This window comes from Rhamphochromis sp. 'chilingali', assembly GCF_963969265.1.
Source record: "Rhamphochromis sp. 'chilingali' genome assembly, chromosome: 20".
In the NCBI taxonomy this organism is placed as follows: Eukaryota; Metazoa; Chordata; class Actinopteri; order Cichliformes; family Cichlidae; genus Rhamphochromis; species Rhamphochromis sp. 'chilingali'.
The window spans coordinates 11,226,205-11,242,435 of record NC_137947.1 but is presented as its reverse complement, the minus strand read 5'-3'; the positions used below and the strand labels follow the sequence as shown (position 1 = coordinate 11,242,435).

At 38.6% G+C, this 16,231-nt stretch overlaps 1 protein-coding gene across 1 annotated transcript in view; it reads left to right on the top strand.

The window, feature by feature from the left end:
- Positions 1–686: 686 nt before the first annotated feature.
- Positions 687–16,231, top strand: part of kif16bb (kinesin family member 16Bb) — a gene marked incomplete at its 5' end in the record, with an annotated part of 28,325 nt that continues 12,780 nt past the window's right edge. The window contains 15 exons of the mRNA XM_080869669.1: positions 687–785; positions 878–985; positions 1,125–1,241; positions 2,553–2,650; positions 5,621–5,736; positions 5,822–5,964; positions 6,195–6,363; positions 7,015–7,134; positions 7,359–7,444; positions 7,547–7,606; positions 7,687–7,755; positions 13,627–13,746; positions 13,865–13,910; positions 13,993–14,130; positions 16,020–16,099. Coding sequence (XP_080725795.1) covers positions 687–785; positions 878–985; positions 1,125–1,241; positions 2,553–2,650; positions 5,621–5,736; positions 5,822–5,964; positions 6,195–6,363; positions 7,015–7,134; positions 7,359–7,444; positions 7,547–7,606; positions 7,687–7,755; positions 13,627–13,746; positions 13,865–13,910; positions 13,993–14,130; positions 16,020–16,099 — 1,569 coding nt within the window. The remainder of the gene's footprint in view (positions 786–877; positions 986–1,124; positions 1,242–2,552; positions 2,651–5,620; positions 5,737–5,821; positions 5,965–6,194; positions 6,364–7,014; positions 7,135–7,358; positions 7,445–7,546; positions 7,607–7,686; positions 7,756–13,626; positions 13,747–13,864; positions 13,911–13,992; positions 14,131–16,019; positions 16,100–16,231) is intronic.

The window sequence follows — 16,231 nt, the reverse complement described above, 5'->3', positions numbered from 1 at the left end:
CTTACTGATTATAATTTCAAATAAGGCGTCTATTAAACTCCTTTAACTGTGCTAGCGTGTAACAGCTCCTTAAGTGGTTAAAGTAACTCAACGTATTTTTTCCCCTGACCATTTAAATAAACATTTTATTGGCTAAAATAAACTGAACTCCTGAGTCTCATTTGGAGCAATTACAACTGCCTCATTCAAATCACCTTAGGTTCACCTCTAGCCATTTAGAAAGTATTGGGTTTTATCAAATAAATCCTGCGTGTTTTTACATTGAATTTATTTACTGTTTTATTTATTAGATATTTAAACTACTTGAAACTCAGTTAAAGTCTCATTTAAATGCATAAATATTGACTGATCCTCATTAAAGAACATCAGACAGTCACGTTATTTGTAAAGGTGAGCAAAAATAAAAGAATTTAGTTGGGGTGCACCCTAGCGGTTAGTTTGTGCAGTACATGGAGAAAACAAGGGCAAACCTCAGGTGTGATAATTAGCAGTGAAAACTTCTACAGATATCCAAACGTTTCTTTTAAAGAAGCACAAAGAAAGGTGGGGGAAGCGGCTGGACATTGTTTTGCCAGATTTCTTTTTAAAATATTAATAATGACTTCAGTGCGAGTAGCAGTCCGAGTCCGTCCATTGAACAAAAGGTAGGGAGAATGACTTCTTTTATTATCCACCAAGCTTTCAAAATGGGCTGTCTGTCACCCCCATACACTTTTCACAGAGAAAAGCAGTTATCCTCGAAGGTGATAATTCATATGAAGGAGAAGACAGCAACCATTCAAAAGGTATAGGTCTATTATCACAAAATGAAACGCACTATACTGCAGTAAATGAAGTTATTACTGAAAGTCAGCGGTACCTGCGTTTATAATTTTAGCCCACAGTTCGAGGGGACGAGCTCAAGGGCGCAGGGAAAACCTTTTCATATGATTTTTCATATGACTCATTTGACAGAAGAAGTCCCACGTTTGCATCCCAGGAGAAGGTATCTGGATTGTTCAATATCTCACCTGTTTAGAGATTTTATATTCCTTGTGAATTTTTAGTGGGGGTTAACGACCACGACTTTAGTGTGAAAGAACTGTTTTCCTCATTTTTAAATAATCTTTTCTCTGCTGCCTCAGATCTTCCGAGACTTGGGGTTTGAAGTCCTGAAAGCTGCATTTGAGGGTTACAATGCCTGCGTGATTGCTTATGGGCAAACAGGCTCAGGGAAGTCCTACACTATGATGGGTCCTTCAGTAAGGTCTTCTATTAACTTGGCAAACATTGTAACAAAAGTTTAAATGGAATTTATTGATGATTTGTGTGGGGTTTTTTTTCATTAAAATGCATTATTATTATTATTATTATTATTATTATTATTTATTATTTATTTATTTATTTATTTATTTTTTAGCTTCCAATCTACTGGCAGGTGACAAATTAAAAAAAAACAACCTTAAGTGCCTTTGTGGTGTCCCGGTACCTTAATATTGTTTCAAGTCTCTCAAAGTTGAATTGAGGGAAACCATGGATCTCAAAGATGCTTATTTGGTGCTTTCATTATGATGACAGGGATGGAGAGCTCTGTCACACACATCAGTCCAAACTTTCACATAGAATTAGTTTGAGAGCTGGTGACTGTAAAGGTCACGGCGTACGGTACTATTCACATTCATTTTCACACTGTTTCTGTGAGTCATCGTGCCCTGTGGATAGGGACTGAATCCCTTCACTGTAGGAGTCAATGGTTCAAGTCTGTTCTTTGACATGCCATCAATAATTGTGATAAGCCCTTTTTGAAGGTGCATGCCTTTCATTCAGTTTTTTTTTTTTTTTGTCCTTTTTTACCAGAATAATGTGAATAATTTGTGGTGAAAAATTGCATTTCATTCTTTTTAGTTTTGTTTTTATTCGAGGTACAGGGCCTATTTTTCATGCCTCATTTCAAAATGCATGCCGAATGTGACCTGTAAATAAACCCGACCATAATCAGGGAATTATGGGATGTCACAGCTCTTTACAGATAACACTGCAGTAGTGCTAACCCCACTGTGCACACAGCACTGACTTCTCGTCGCATTAGAGGCTGGCTGATAGCGGCCTCATCAGGTGTGTTTGTTTCTCCTTACTAATCAGAAAATTTGATGAGGCCAGCAACCCACCGCTTTTTTTTTTTTTTTTTTTTTTTCCTCACCTTGCGCCGCAATGGGAATTTCACATTATCAGTGAGGTTTCAGCTTGTCTACCAGGAGACTTTTGCAAGGTCATCACCAGAGCTGCTGTCAACATCCCAGATAATTATATATGGCTTTTAATGCTTACTATCTGTTACTTTGTAATTAAAACAAGGGGGCATGTAGCTCAGACTGGAATTGCTTTTATGCTTCAGTAATTCTATATCAGGATGAGCTGTTTGTGTTATTCAGCAGACTTTGCATATACTGAGTTGTGGTCATGGCACAGCATTACATAGTACGACACCCAAATTAAAAGAGCATAGCAGGAGCATAATTGTCATTTTAACATTTTAAAGTGTCTGTATCATTTTTTCCTTTCTAATGTGTCAGCACGATAAAGGTTTAATCCCACGGATCTGTGAAGGCTTGTTCTGGGAGATATCTCACAGGAGCAAGAGCGATGCCGTGATGTTCCACACAGAGGTCAGGTAAAGAACCATCACACTTAACTCAGAAATCATATTTCAGTAGAGAGAAACTTATTTTTTGTCAGTGATGGACCTTCAAGTTTTTTTTTTTCCTTATTATTTTTATAGCCTCTGACAGTGGACTTGTTTCAGGTTGTCCTGACAGACTTCAGTGTGGCATTGGATACCGCTGACCACAAAATGTTATTAGAGATTAAAACACAGCATTGATAATAAAGAAAATGTGCTCCAGTGGTTTAAATCTGTCAGATTGTAATTTGTGCATGTAAATTGGGAGTCTTTAACACATGTAGCTTGGTCATTGTTCCACAGGGTTCTGTGCTGGGACCATTTATATTTACATTATATGTGCGTCATTAAATTGCTTCAGCAGTATCATTAGAAGGCATAGCATAGGTTTTCATTGCCATGCAGATGGTACCCAGCTTTCTTTACCCATGAGACCAGATAACAAAAATCAGTTATTAGGGTTAGCTTAATGACATCAAGACCTGGGTTACATTTAAATTTCTTCTAAATTCAGACAAACCCAGTGTTGCAATATTTGGCCCTAAAAAGGAATCTTGTAGTCCTTCACTGCAAAAATTAAATATGTTGGACTGCTTTCTGACATTTGTGTAATATCTCTAAGATTAGAAAGATCCTGCCTCAGAGTGATGCTTAAAAAAAAACTAGTTCATGCATTTATTACTTCTAGGCTGTACTGCTGTAATTCATTATTAAGTTGTTCCAAAAATTTCCACCAAAAACTTCAGTTAATTCAAAATGCTGCAGTAAGACTACTGGCAGGGACTAGAAAGCACATTTCCTCTATATTAAGTTCTCTTCAGAAGTGAATTTAATATCCTTCCCCTGACACATAAAGTCTGAAATAATGAGGCCCCATCGTATCTTAAAGACTTCACACCATCATATTATCCCAATAGAGCATTCTGCTCTCAAACTGGCTCACTTGCTGTTGTTAAGTTTCTTAAACTGGAATGGGAGGAGGTAGCACCTTAGCTTTCAGGCCCCTCTCCTGCGGAGCCAGATCCCAGTTTGGTTCCGGAGACAGTCACCCTCTCTACTTTTAAGATTAGGTTTAAAACTTTAATTGTTAAAAAGGACTTTTTCCTTCCCACTGTCACAAATTGCTGCTCATAAAGAGTCGTCTGATTGCCGTGGTTTTATTCAGAATACTGTAGGATCTTTATGGTTTAAAGCACCTTGAGATGGCTCTTGTCAATTGGTGCTATATAATTCAGCTTGAGTTGAATTGAAATGAAACTTTATATAAGCATTAATCTCAGAGAGAATTGTCATCCAGTTTGAAGGGAAACAAATTTAAAGAGGTGGTTCTGCTTTGCTGGGCAGGTTAATTATCATGCAGAATGTGGAGAACGAAGGATATGAAGCAAAAACGTGTGCAATGCTGTTGTTTCACAAGAGACATGGAGGCCAGTGAATTAAAAAGACTTTGGGCATTAAACAGTTTTATAAAACTACTGGTGTTGCTGGAGAGCATCTGGATACAGACTTTTTCCTGTTGTTTATATGAAACTATGTACTTTGTGCAAAGGTCTACTGTTTTTAGCCGATGGTAACTCAACTCAGAAGTCAGAGTGATGTATCCGTGATGATTCTTATTGAGTTGTTCTTGATTGTAGAATATACATGAGCCAGCAGTAATAAAGGGTAAAAAACCCATTCCTGTTCATCATTATTCTCACTTTGCTGGAACAGTCACATCATTTAGAAAAATTGAAAGGCCTAAATGTAATGAAACCAGAAAAAGGCACAACGTTTTATTGCTATAACCCTGTAATGTTCAAAATCCCAGATGAAAGCTAGTCTCATCACAGTGTGTTTTATGTCCCAGCTGTTCCCCTAAATTATTATGTTAGGAGATTAGATTGCTGCTTTTAAGTCAAACTACTTTGAAATCATTGTTTTGCCATCTGTTTGCATGTGCACTGCTGGCACATTATTTGCATTTAAATTAACTCTGTAATTGGATTTTATTTGATCGCGTTTGCATGTCTGTGTTTTTTATTTTTATTTTTTATTTTTATAGAATATCTTAAAAAGACTCAGGTACAACATTTGACAATTAACACATCTGTACTTGTTCTTTTTTTTTTTTTTTTTTTTTTTTTTTTTTTTTATAAGCGAAAGAAGCTGCAGAGCTTGACTTTGTGTTTTTTTTCCCTCAGAATACATCAAAATAAAACAACATCAACAACAAAATGCTAAGTTTGCTGTCTGAGTTCTCAGCCCTGTGCTGGGAAAAAACATACACGGCTACATGAGCAGGGCATGGTTCCTCCCATTTTATTACTGCCATGCATGCTTCTCTAAAGCCTAATTACTTTATGCCCCACATTGTTTGTTTTTGAATCAGACACTAGTCCCATTGCGTCTTGCACAGATGCACCATAACTTTGATTAACCTCATAGGACCTGCCGTCCACATATGTGGACATCACATTTTGGGTTATTTAGACCAAAATACTCAGTTTTGCTCTACAGGGGCCTGATATCCACTTACGAGGACATTATACTGCTACTGTTCTATCAAAATTTCAAATGAATATCCTCTCATGTGGCTCTCATTTTTCTCAGAAACAAATTGGGTAAAAAAAAAAAAAACATTTGGTAATTCTTTGTTTTGATATTTATCAGGTCCCAATCAGCCCAAATATCAAAGAAATTAAAAATGCATGCCGTGGAAGAGTTCAGGTCTTAGGAGGTTAAAGCACTCTGTCAAACCTGCTTTCCATATTTTTCATTATTTCTTTTGACAGTACATGCAGAACACCATAAGAAGAACCATTTGGCCTCACTGTGCATCTCTTTTCTTAGAGAGTTAATAGTAACTTTATTGGTATTTGGCATGCAGATTAACAATGAAAACAGATATTCCATTGCATCTTTGTCACCTTTTTTAAAAATAAATCATGGTTCTACATTGTATTTTTATCTTTGTACCAGCTATCTTGAGATCTGCAATGAGCGGATGCAGGATCTTCTCAAAAAGAGAGCATCACCTACAGATGATGGGGGCTTGAGCGTGAGGGAGCATCCTAGGCATGGTCCCTATGTAGAGAGTAAGACTGTTTTTATCCTGTATTCTATGTCCATCCTAGCTGTGTTTGCATAAAATCTGATGCAAAAAATATATATAACTCATAGATCTGTCCAAGCATTTAGTACAAAGCTACAGTGAAGTGGAGGGCCTGATCATTCTCGGCAATGCCAAGCGCACCACAGCCAGCAGGGGAGTGAATGACTTCAGCAAGCGCTCTCATGCCATCTTCACCATAATGTTCACCCAGGTGAAACACAGTGCTTGATGTTTGAATTTGGCCAAAGTAAAATGTTTGCTAGAGATCTGTGGGTGTTAACAAAAGCCGTCCCCCAAAACCGCTGAGACTTTTATGAGATAATGAGACCTGATCTGTTGTGGTGTTATTTTTCACAAGCTTTCATTTTCTCTGTTTGTGATATCACTTGTATACGGAAGTATATTCTTCTGTGATATTGCCTTTTTTGTTTCCTGGGACAGGTGTGGTGTGATGCAGAACCGTTATACGAGACGGTGAGTAAGATCCACCTGGTAGACCTGGCAGGCAGCGTGAAAGTTGATCCCACACGCACAGTAGGAGGCAGGTTGAAGGAAAGTGCCGACATAAACAAATCTCTGGTCACATTGGGACATGTGATCTCAGCTCTAGGTAAAGGCAGTCAGTCATTTTGCTGTGGAATTACTGTTTGGGACCTATTTACAACCCTTTTTTTTTTTTTTTTTTTTTTTTTTTTTTTTTCTTTCTTAGCTGTCAAATCAAACTCTTTACATAGAAATCTATATGAAAGATGGATGTAGCTGTGCAGCAGAAGGGCTCTTAGACCTATACTTTTTACAATGGCCAGCAGAGGGCGACTCTGCTTTTTTTTTTAAATGAGGTTTATTGTTGAGATGTTTGTGGGATGCTTCCTTGTAAAGACTTTAGATGGGTTTATGTCTCAGTCTTTACTTTCTAATATTAATACTAATATTTGTTTTGCAAATGACAGTCAATTACAGGATAAAAAAAGGATATTAAGCAAGATATGCTTAGACATAACTTCACTGACCAGTGAGGGATATCACATTGGCTGAATTTATCTTTTAAGTAGTCAAGTAATTTAAAACACAAACAACACAAAATAAACGACCCTTGAAATTATGGTTGAAATGCATATTCCATTGATAATTAGATGCCTTTTTCTGAAGAATACATATTTAGTAGTGAGCATTTAGTTCTCAGAATTTATATACAACTTGTGGATGAAACATTTTACCTTTCTAGTATTTGACTGAGTACTTTTGTTTTTGATACTCTCAGCTGACCTTGGTGTAGGAGTGTCAACAACAAAACAGATCTTCATTCCTTACAGAGACTCTGTGCTGACATGGCTGCTAAAAGACAGCCTGGGTGGAAACTCTAAGACTACTATGATAGCAAGTATGTATTACTTAATTCTTACCTGTTTTTGATATTGGAAGCATTATTAACCACATAATTCTTTTATTTTCCATCTTCTGTTTTCACACTCCTCATGAACATGTCCTCTCTTGATGACCCCCCCCCCCCGGCAGCCATTTCTCCTGCTGATGTGAACTACATGGAGACCCTGAACACTTTGCGTTTTGCCAGTCAAACTAAAAACATAGTGAACTCTCCCACAGTGAACGATAATGGCAGTATGAAGGTGATGAGGGAACTGCAGTCAGAGGTTACCAAACTCAATCAACTACTAAAAGAAGCCACTCAGGTCCTGCATATGCTCACATTCACAGGAGGCATAAACATCTTATAGTGTTTCTTGTTCAAAGCTTATTTTGTAGGTTGTATTGTTTTCTTGCTGTTACTTTAGGTTGGGCATGAGGTGCCATTATCCTCTGTGGATGTAAAGGAGGAGCTGAATGAGACAAAGGTGAGTCATCCTCTGCAGAATAGAAATGAAAGGCATTTTGAAGTTCCCTTTTGTAAATAATAAACCTGTTATTTCTGCAGTCCCTCCAGGCAGTAGCATTGACCAAGAACAGAAGCAGCACGTGGAGGGAGACACTGAATATTCTGCAGGTACAAAAATGATTCATTCATGCATTTAAATATGAACGTCTGCTTGAGAATCCTCGGGGCCAATTTACCATTGGTGTGTTTGACTCACAAATGCCAGCGGGTTATATTTGATTCTTGGATATGAGCTAGAGGATAAGACAGGAGAGAAGTACTTGTTGCCCTGCATTGTTCCATTGAATAGGTTTGTTGTAGTTCTTCCATTTAATCAGATGTACAGACAGCCCAAACCCCTGTACCTGCTTTTCTTTTGCACAGAGTTGGGATAAACACTTTAGAATAAAATGTGAAGCAGTTTAAGAGTAATGTTAAGCGCCCTTGCTGCTTGCCTAATTTTCTATGTCCCTCTTTGGAATTATTTGTGTTATAATAAATTATGTTAAGAAAGATATAAAAATGATTCCACTTAAAGTTTGGAGCAGAAAGATATGTGATTAGAACAGGAGGGCACAGAGTATAGAAAAGGTTTTTAACACTATTAATCAGCAAAGCAGCAAGCTCCCCAAAGCAGTCTTAGTAGGTTTTACTGCTTGCAGTGAGGAGATCCTGCCAGCTGGTGTCACTGCAAGTCTTGTGAATAACTGCTTCACAGGGAGTAGACTCAGTCTAGCATTTAAATAAAATTTTTACATCTATTTGGATGCAAGTGGCATCCAAAAGGGGAGCTCGTATAATGGTTGTAAAGTTGGGTTGCAACAGTGTTTGGGGAGCCTTACAAAGAGAAACAGAACAGATATGTCTTCTCCCTCAACAAATATGACTTTTCTGAGGCAAAAATGGGGTGGCAGCAGCTTCGAAAGACTCCAAGGTGAAACAAAAAATGGCAGCAATGCCAGCCGAAAGTGAAACTTAACTCTGTTCCTCTGCTGAGTTTATGCCCGACCTCCCAAAAAACACCAAATATCATTTGTTTGGGTCTCCTTGTGTTCAGCCAAGAAGCGTCTTGCATTATGCATTCAACCGTGAAGCGTGCCAGTCATGAAAAGTATGGCGTGACCTCTTGTCTCTGTCATTATACATGCTATTAATGCATTCCTTTTAGTGGTTTTTCATGGCGTTAAGCTATTTTGTTGTCGTTTCAGATTTTGAATGATGTCTGAATATGTGTGTGTGTCAGCCATTAGTAATGCAGCAGCAAAGTAAGAGGTTTACTTTGCTTTTATGAGGACATTGTGTAAGAATTTAAATACCATACACATGAATGTCAGCTATATGTGTACGGTGAATAATTAACATTCTATTCAGATGGTGGTTAGTAGGTGACATTTAGTGGTTTGACAGCCCTTTTATTCCCGGGCATGTATCGGAACTCATTAGCTTCTGTCACGGATCCTAATTAAGAGGTCTTGATTATTGACATATGGTACTTTCATTTCTGTCTGTCCAGCATGTTAATTAGAGTTACTATGGTATAAATCTGTTTGCATATTCGAGCAGTGATAACTTTATGCTCAAAGGCAACATCACCCATCTTATTTTTTTTCTTTTCTTTTTTTTTTTTTAAACAGCTGTGCTCATTCATGTAGACACATTGTTTAAAATGCATGATACAATGTGACACCTAGGTGAAAAGGCCAGTGCACTGGTGACCGGTAGGCACATTTGTGTTGGTGAAACTCTAAGTGTTTGATGATTGACTTTATGGATTTGACATTTGTCTTCTTGCGCATTTGCATTCTGCCTGGGTGCAAAATGATAAGTGGGATTCCTGCATGGAATGCTGCAGATATTAGAGGTGGAGTCTGTACTAGGATCAGTACAGAGATGCACCTCAAGTGCAAATGGAAGATGGTCATTTTAAAATTCAGCAAAAGCACCTAAGGGGGGAAAAGCTTTAGCTATAAGGTTGAATGCAGATGCAGTATGGCATCAACACGTTTCATATGAGGAAAAAGGGTTGGAAATGGGTTTTATGTACATTACCTGTTCTCTATATCTAGCATATGGTTTTTAATTTAAGAACCATCTTCTCCACATCTCCAAGTTTCATATATTTTGTGTTTAATTCAGGTCCTCCTGTTGCTGAAAGCTTGATGAGAATTTCTGCTCAGGCCTTAAGGAGACAAGTTGACCAAGAGCGGTGTAAACAGAATTTTGAATTCTGTATTCAAAGCAGATTTAGAATGCAAAGTTATTCATCGTCAGCTTCCCAGATTGGTTACAGGGCATGTGGGAAAGAGAAAGTAATTAATATGAGATGGATTCCGGAGCAGCCTCTTACCAGACGGAGGCGGCAAGAGATTGAGAGAACAAAAAAGGCAGGAAGAGGGTAAAGTTAAATGTTTTACTGCAAGGAGGCTGGTGGGGGTGGGGGGGAACCTTAAACAAAATTATAATATACACACACACGCACAGATATTTGTAAGTAGTTCCTACTTCATGAGCAGAATTGCACCCTGCTCCCCCAGCCAACCTTTTGGGTCCCCTTGTAACACAGTGTTGTGGGAGGGACTTCTATTTCAGTAAGATAAAATGAACCACGGCTTTTCTTTGATCGTCGTAGTCTCTGCATTTCCCAGACATGCTACAATCAGCACAACAGCACAACTTAAACCCCGCTCTGAGCCTCGCTATGTTTAATGTGAATTTTATTTGTAGTGTCAGCAGTTAACACAATGTAATTATTATAGCATTTCACAAGCTGTATAAGCCTTTCTTCACATGTGGGCAAATCTTGGCACAAAACTGAACTGATTTTCCTTCTTTTTCATACTGAGCATAGTTAAAACAAACAAAGGTGTTCTTAACTGACTCCTGACAAATCAGCTGATGACAGTGCTAGCTCATTGCATTAATGTACACCTGCAATCCACCAGTGTTAATTTTGTCAGCAAATTTTGATTCAGTTTCGATCATAGCCTTTTGTTAAAACGCCTTTTTAGTTGTACTTGAGGCATCTGAATTCTTTTAGTTTACCAGAGATCATGAGATCATTGATTATGAAGTTGATTCAGTTGATTTAAAATATAAAGTGTTTAAATTTGTTCTGCTTTGACCTGTGAGTGTTGTTCCACAGGGTTTACAGGAAGACTTATTTTCCTTGACATCAAACGCAAAGTGTCCATATGACTTCTCTTCCTCCCCAGTGTTAATATTTTGTTGTTTTTGTGAGAAACTTTGAGCATGGGAGTTAGTTGTACAGTTTACAAATAGCGCCTGGGGGAACTAACCCGGCCTGCCTTTCTAACACAACTTAATTAGTTCTGATTGGATCTCATTTCTCCAGAATATTTTAATTTCATTTTTGCTGTTGATGACTTCATAATAGTTTTTGTCTCTTAAGGATTAGGTTTTATTTAGTTATCTTTATTTTGAAGTTATTGGAGAACACGCAAGCCACTTTGCAACCTACCTCAACTCCAGGTACTGCAGGATTGTCTCTGACACTTGCTTGCTCCGTTCTGTGCCAGGTCTTGCTGCTGCTCTCCCCACCTTTTGCTTTCCATTTATGCAAGTGGAAGGAGGAGAGGGCCATACTGCCAAATATAAATTATGCAGATGGAAATAACAATCTGTTTTTATTACAGCGGTCCTGACTTCACCTCTACACTCTTCTTGCTCTGTCCCTAAAATCAGTTAAACTTGACATATTGGCAAGATAACAGTTAATGTCGCTGCAGTCTCCTTGAATCGGTGAAAGTTCAGCATGTTATGTAAAGCATTGCATGTGACGGCTATTGACTGCATGCATGCATGAATGCATGACCACATGCTGATGGCTAGAAGGCATATCAGGCTAATAAAACAACAGTTGATAACCAGTTGGTTGAAATTCAGCTCTCACATGTAGTATGCTCCCAGATAACAAAGCATATTAAAAATAAATCACTTTTAATGAGGTGCCAGGTCTCTTTGATTCTTATTCAATTCTTAACTAGCATTCATTGCAAACAAAAGGCTTTATGCCATTTGAAAACGTGCCTTTCTTTTACATGTCATTTTAACTTTTAAAAACATTGCAATCTGGGATTCAACCTTTTTAATGTGACAAAGAAATCTAAATGCCATTTATTTTTTCATAGACTGTTTTGGCAAGTTGCTCCACTTGACAAAGAAGTCGGAAAAGTCGATTGGTTGACTGTGTTTTGAAATGCATATTGTCTAAGTCGGGAACCTGACCTGTCAAAGTGCTGTAAAGTCCATTAAAATTCTACCCAACCACAAATGATGGCTTTTAATGGAATCCTAAATGCTGCCCAAGACTGGCTGCTGGTCCAGGCCACGGTTAATTACAGTATGTTCACCAGCTGCCTGAGTCTGAACACAGAGTGTGTCCTTGCGTTACACACAGAGTGACTGGGTGTGGTGAGGAGCAAGTGTGTGAATGTGAGGGGAAAATAAGAGGATCTCATCTGTTCCTGGTGTCTGAGGAAAGTGGACACAGTGCATTAATCTGCCAGGCTGCTCCTCACCTCCTAATGAAGTCTGTGAAAAATCCCTTTTAATTAAGTACAGGGGCTGTGGTCGATGCCTCTCCTTCTTCATTAGGAAAAAAAGGATTTCTTCCATCTCGCAACTGCCGATGAGAGAGGTGGTGCTGGTGGTGGACGCGTCTCTCGCTTCACGGTCCAATCTATTCGATAGAGCAGCAGGATGAGGTTGAAAGTTACTTTTCCTAATCCGTGGCAATGTGAGGCAATGGTCCACCAGTTTAACAGGAGGATACTTGTCATAGGGCACTCATACATGGGTAGACTCTGGGTTATTCAAGAGCAACAGCCATTACACTGCAAGGAAAAGGTTAAACGCTTAGAGAGCTGAGTTTCTCTCTTTATTGCTCAGTTCTGTGTCATTTAAACCTACAGTTCATCCGAAGCAAAGTGTTAAATTTCTTGTTTTATAATTTGCAAATGAACTGCTCTGTGTATTTACTCAGTCAGCAGCTTGTCAGGTCTTTTCTTTAACTGAACCATACCTTTTTAGTCAAGTAAAGAATGGAATTATACAAAGTAAAATACAGACATGTATGCAGTATAGCTGTCTGACTAATGCTGCAACAATTGCTGGAGGCAGTGAAGCGGAATATGAAGCAGATCAGACTTTTAAGTGTAGCTTTCCTGAGCTTTAGAAATGGCTTTTGAGGATTAAATCGATATTTCTACCTATCGGATTTCCATAGAGAACACTATCAAATTATTATTTAGCAGAGGTATCCTTAACAGATTTTACAGTAAAGTAAATTCTTATTTTTTGACTTCTGATTTAACTTCTGATTTATCTACAACTACAGAGCAGTAATGATCCATAAGTTAAATGTGGTGATTTCTTTAATGCTGTTCACTAATTGATTTGTGATTTTATTTATTTTTTATTTATTTATTTTACATTTGTGCTGACTCATGCAATGTTTTATGGTGGGAAAAAAAATCTAAAATAAGCACAGGCATTCACTTTAGTGTGACCTTCCATACAACACTGCTTTGGGCAACACTGTAAATTGAAATGAAAGCAGTGGAGGTTTGCCATCTTCAAGTAACGGCAACATACTTTACAAGCTCTATAGTATTTTGATTGCCATGTACCACTAAAGGCAACAGCACATGTTATAACGTGTGTGTGTGTGTGTTGGGTGAGCAGTATTGCGTCTGTCGCACTCTGATCACGATGTACAGTTTGACTCTCGCCATGATAATCTAAATGATTTATAGTGTCTCTCTTGCCGGTAGCCAATCTGCTGTTTCATGGTGACACATGGTTGGAATGCTGCAATTCTGCTTGGCCTTCAGGCAAGGAAGAGCAGTCATAAAGAATTCAGCTTTCTGCTGGTTGCCATTAATTGTCTGTCAGCATTTTTATTTTATATTGTATGCCACTCCAGCTACAGGCTATTAAATAAGCTTTTTGTCTTGTGGTATGTTCTCTTGTTCTCTGTAGGAGGAGACGGTGACTCTGAGGAAGGAGGGGAGTGGAGTGGTGTTGGATTGCTGTTTGCCTCACCTTATCGGTGTTGGTGAAGATCTGCAAAGCACTGGAATCGCCCTCTATTACTTGAAAGTGAATAGTTTATTTGAGCTTCATATTTATGCACTACTCTTGATTTAATCGGAAAGTGTCTCAATTATTTTGTCACACAATAACTTTTTGTGTATTTTTATGATCTTCTAATCTATAGGAAGGCAGAACCATAATTGGCAAAGCATCATGCACCCAAGATATTGGTGAGTTGGGGTTTTAACGACATGCTTCTTACTTCAGATTGGCAGCTGCTTTCTTATACTGACTTTCACAATTGTACTGTAGTGCTCCATGGGCCTGGGCTCCTCAGTGTGCATTGTGTGCTTGAGAACATTGCTGGGACTGTAACCCTGTTCCCTCAGGATGGTGCACTGTGCTTAGTCAATGGCTCTGTGGTCACCGATCCTTGCCAGCTGACTCAGGGTAAGCAGTTCTGTAATATTTAATGTAGAGATGGCACGATACCACTTTTTTATGTCCGATACCGATATCATAAATTTGGATATCTGCCGATACCGATATGAATCCGATATAGTGTTTTTAATCAACAAAACTGTTTTTTAAATATCTTGCTGCATTTTGTATAAGTTCATACTCAAGTTTAAAACAACAACTACACTAAAGCTATTCTGTTATACCTGTATGCAAAAAAAAATATTTCATAGTTCAGCAATACTGATCAATCTAATAAACTTAAACCTACACCATCCTCCCTATTCTGGTATTTTAAAGAGTACTTAGCATAAATATTAAGCAGCCTAACTAATAGGGTTCCAACTCCCAGCAACAACAAAAATAAACAAATAAAAAATAGGGAACCACCCCTCACGCTCCACCTCATGATGCTTAATCGACGTAACCAACCTTAATTTGATGCAGTGTGAAAAAAAAAAATGCACAGAAATCAATTATTTTTCAAGAAATATTAAATAGATTCAACATCTTTCTTCAACAAAATTGCAGACTGCACAGATGGTACCTTCCCAAAGTAAAAAGTACTATAGCTTACTAGGGTGTATATATATTAGACTTAATAGTTACTATATACAGTAATGGACTTCTATTTATTTTGCATCAAATTAAAACTTTGGGTGTCAGATAATTATTTATTAAAAGCTAGACATTTCATCCATTTTTAATGCAGTTATATATGATCGCTGCATCACATCTTCAAATGAAATCCACTTTATCTCCCCGGTTCTCCTACTGCCGTGCACTCGGGGCATGAGCGGATTCTGAACACAGCTCTCCATAGGGCAGATGCCATTTCTTTTACTAAACATTTTGAAGGGCGAGAGGCCCCGGACAAAGCTCCAGACAAAGCCCCAGGCCCTCCATTTAATTGGCAGATGGAGTTGATAGGGCCGACAGGTTTGAAGTGGGCCAGAACATTAACCTTTCAAAGGACAGAGGCAAGCCGGGCTGGAACTCTGGCCCCCCTGAGCCGGCACTTCTTGCCAGGGCTGGGAGCTTTCACTGTTTCCTGCTTCCACATCCCCGTTGCTTGGCTTTTGAGAGATAAAAACTTTAAACAGAGCCAGGCAGCACAGGGCCTGGCTATGCTAGTCTCTTTCATAAGCATTTCAATTTATCCAATATCCCCTTCAGAAATGGCTGCATCTGAACCTATTTTCTTGAACAAATGATAGTAATTTTCAGCCCAACAGCAGCTGGATTCCATCACAGGCCGCTCTCTCAGGTACTTTGTCACTCGTCAGAAGTCATTAGTAGAAGCAAGATTAGTAGTCGCTCTGCTGAGAGAGGAGAAGGAAAAGCGGGAGAGACCTTGTGAAAATCTGTGGATATGGCCACACGAACGTGAGTCTGATATATATATAAACCCCAATATCACTTCAATTCTATAGCTTTACAAGACTTCTCAAGTTTCCTTGGACCATTTTCTCTGGTAAATTATCGCCCTGGTCTTGTCCACTGCCAATCATGTTGGGGATTGTGTTCCTGATGGCAATTCATTAACTCACCAGACGAAACTGTGTGGGGGATTTTTGTGCTTTCAGTCGAGTTTCTCCAGTGTTCAGTGTAGATATGGGTCACTGCTATCCCACAACAAAGGGAAGATTCTCATGGCAACAGAAAAATTATGCAGACTGTGCCACACCTCCAAAGGTTTCCTGGCAGATTTGTCACCGGCATCTGTCATTGACTGTACCAGTTTTCCCTATGAATCACATCATATTATTTTTCTTTCTTTCTTTATTTTGGACACCAAATAGTAATGAAGTTCATAATGACTAGTTAATTGGTATTTTCCCATTTTCTTTTCATGTATTATCTCTTTGGGCTCCTTTTAGGTGCCATCATACAGTTGGGAAAAGGAGCCACACTCTGGTTTAACCAACCGACTGCTTCCCAACTTAGACTGAAATACCAGGTATGGTAAAATACTAAAAACCACCGCATGCAGAAAAGATCCCGAGTCTTCTACTACTAGACTTTTTCTAAAGTGTAGTGTCTCTGGGGGGGGGAGTGCCTCAGCTGCATTTTCTGCTGGTAATGTTGTAAA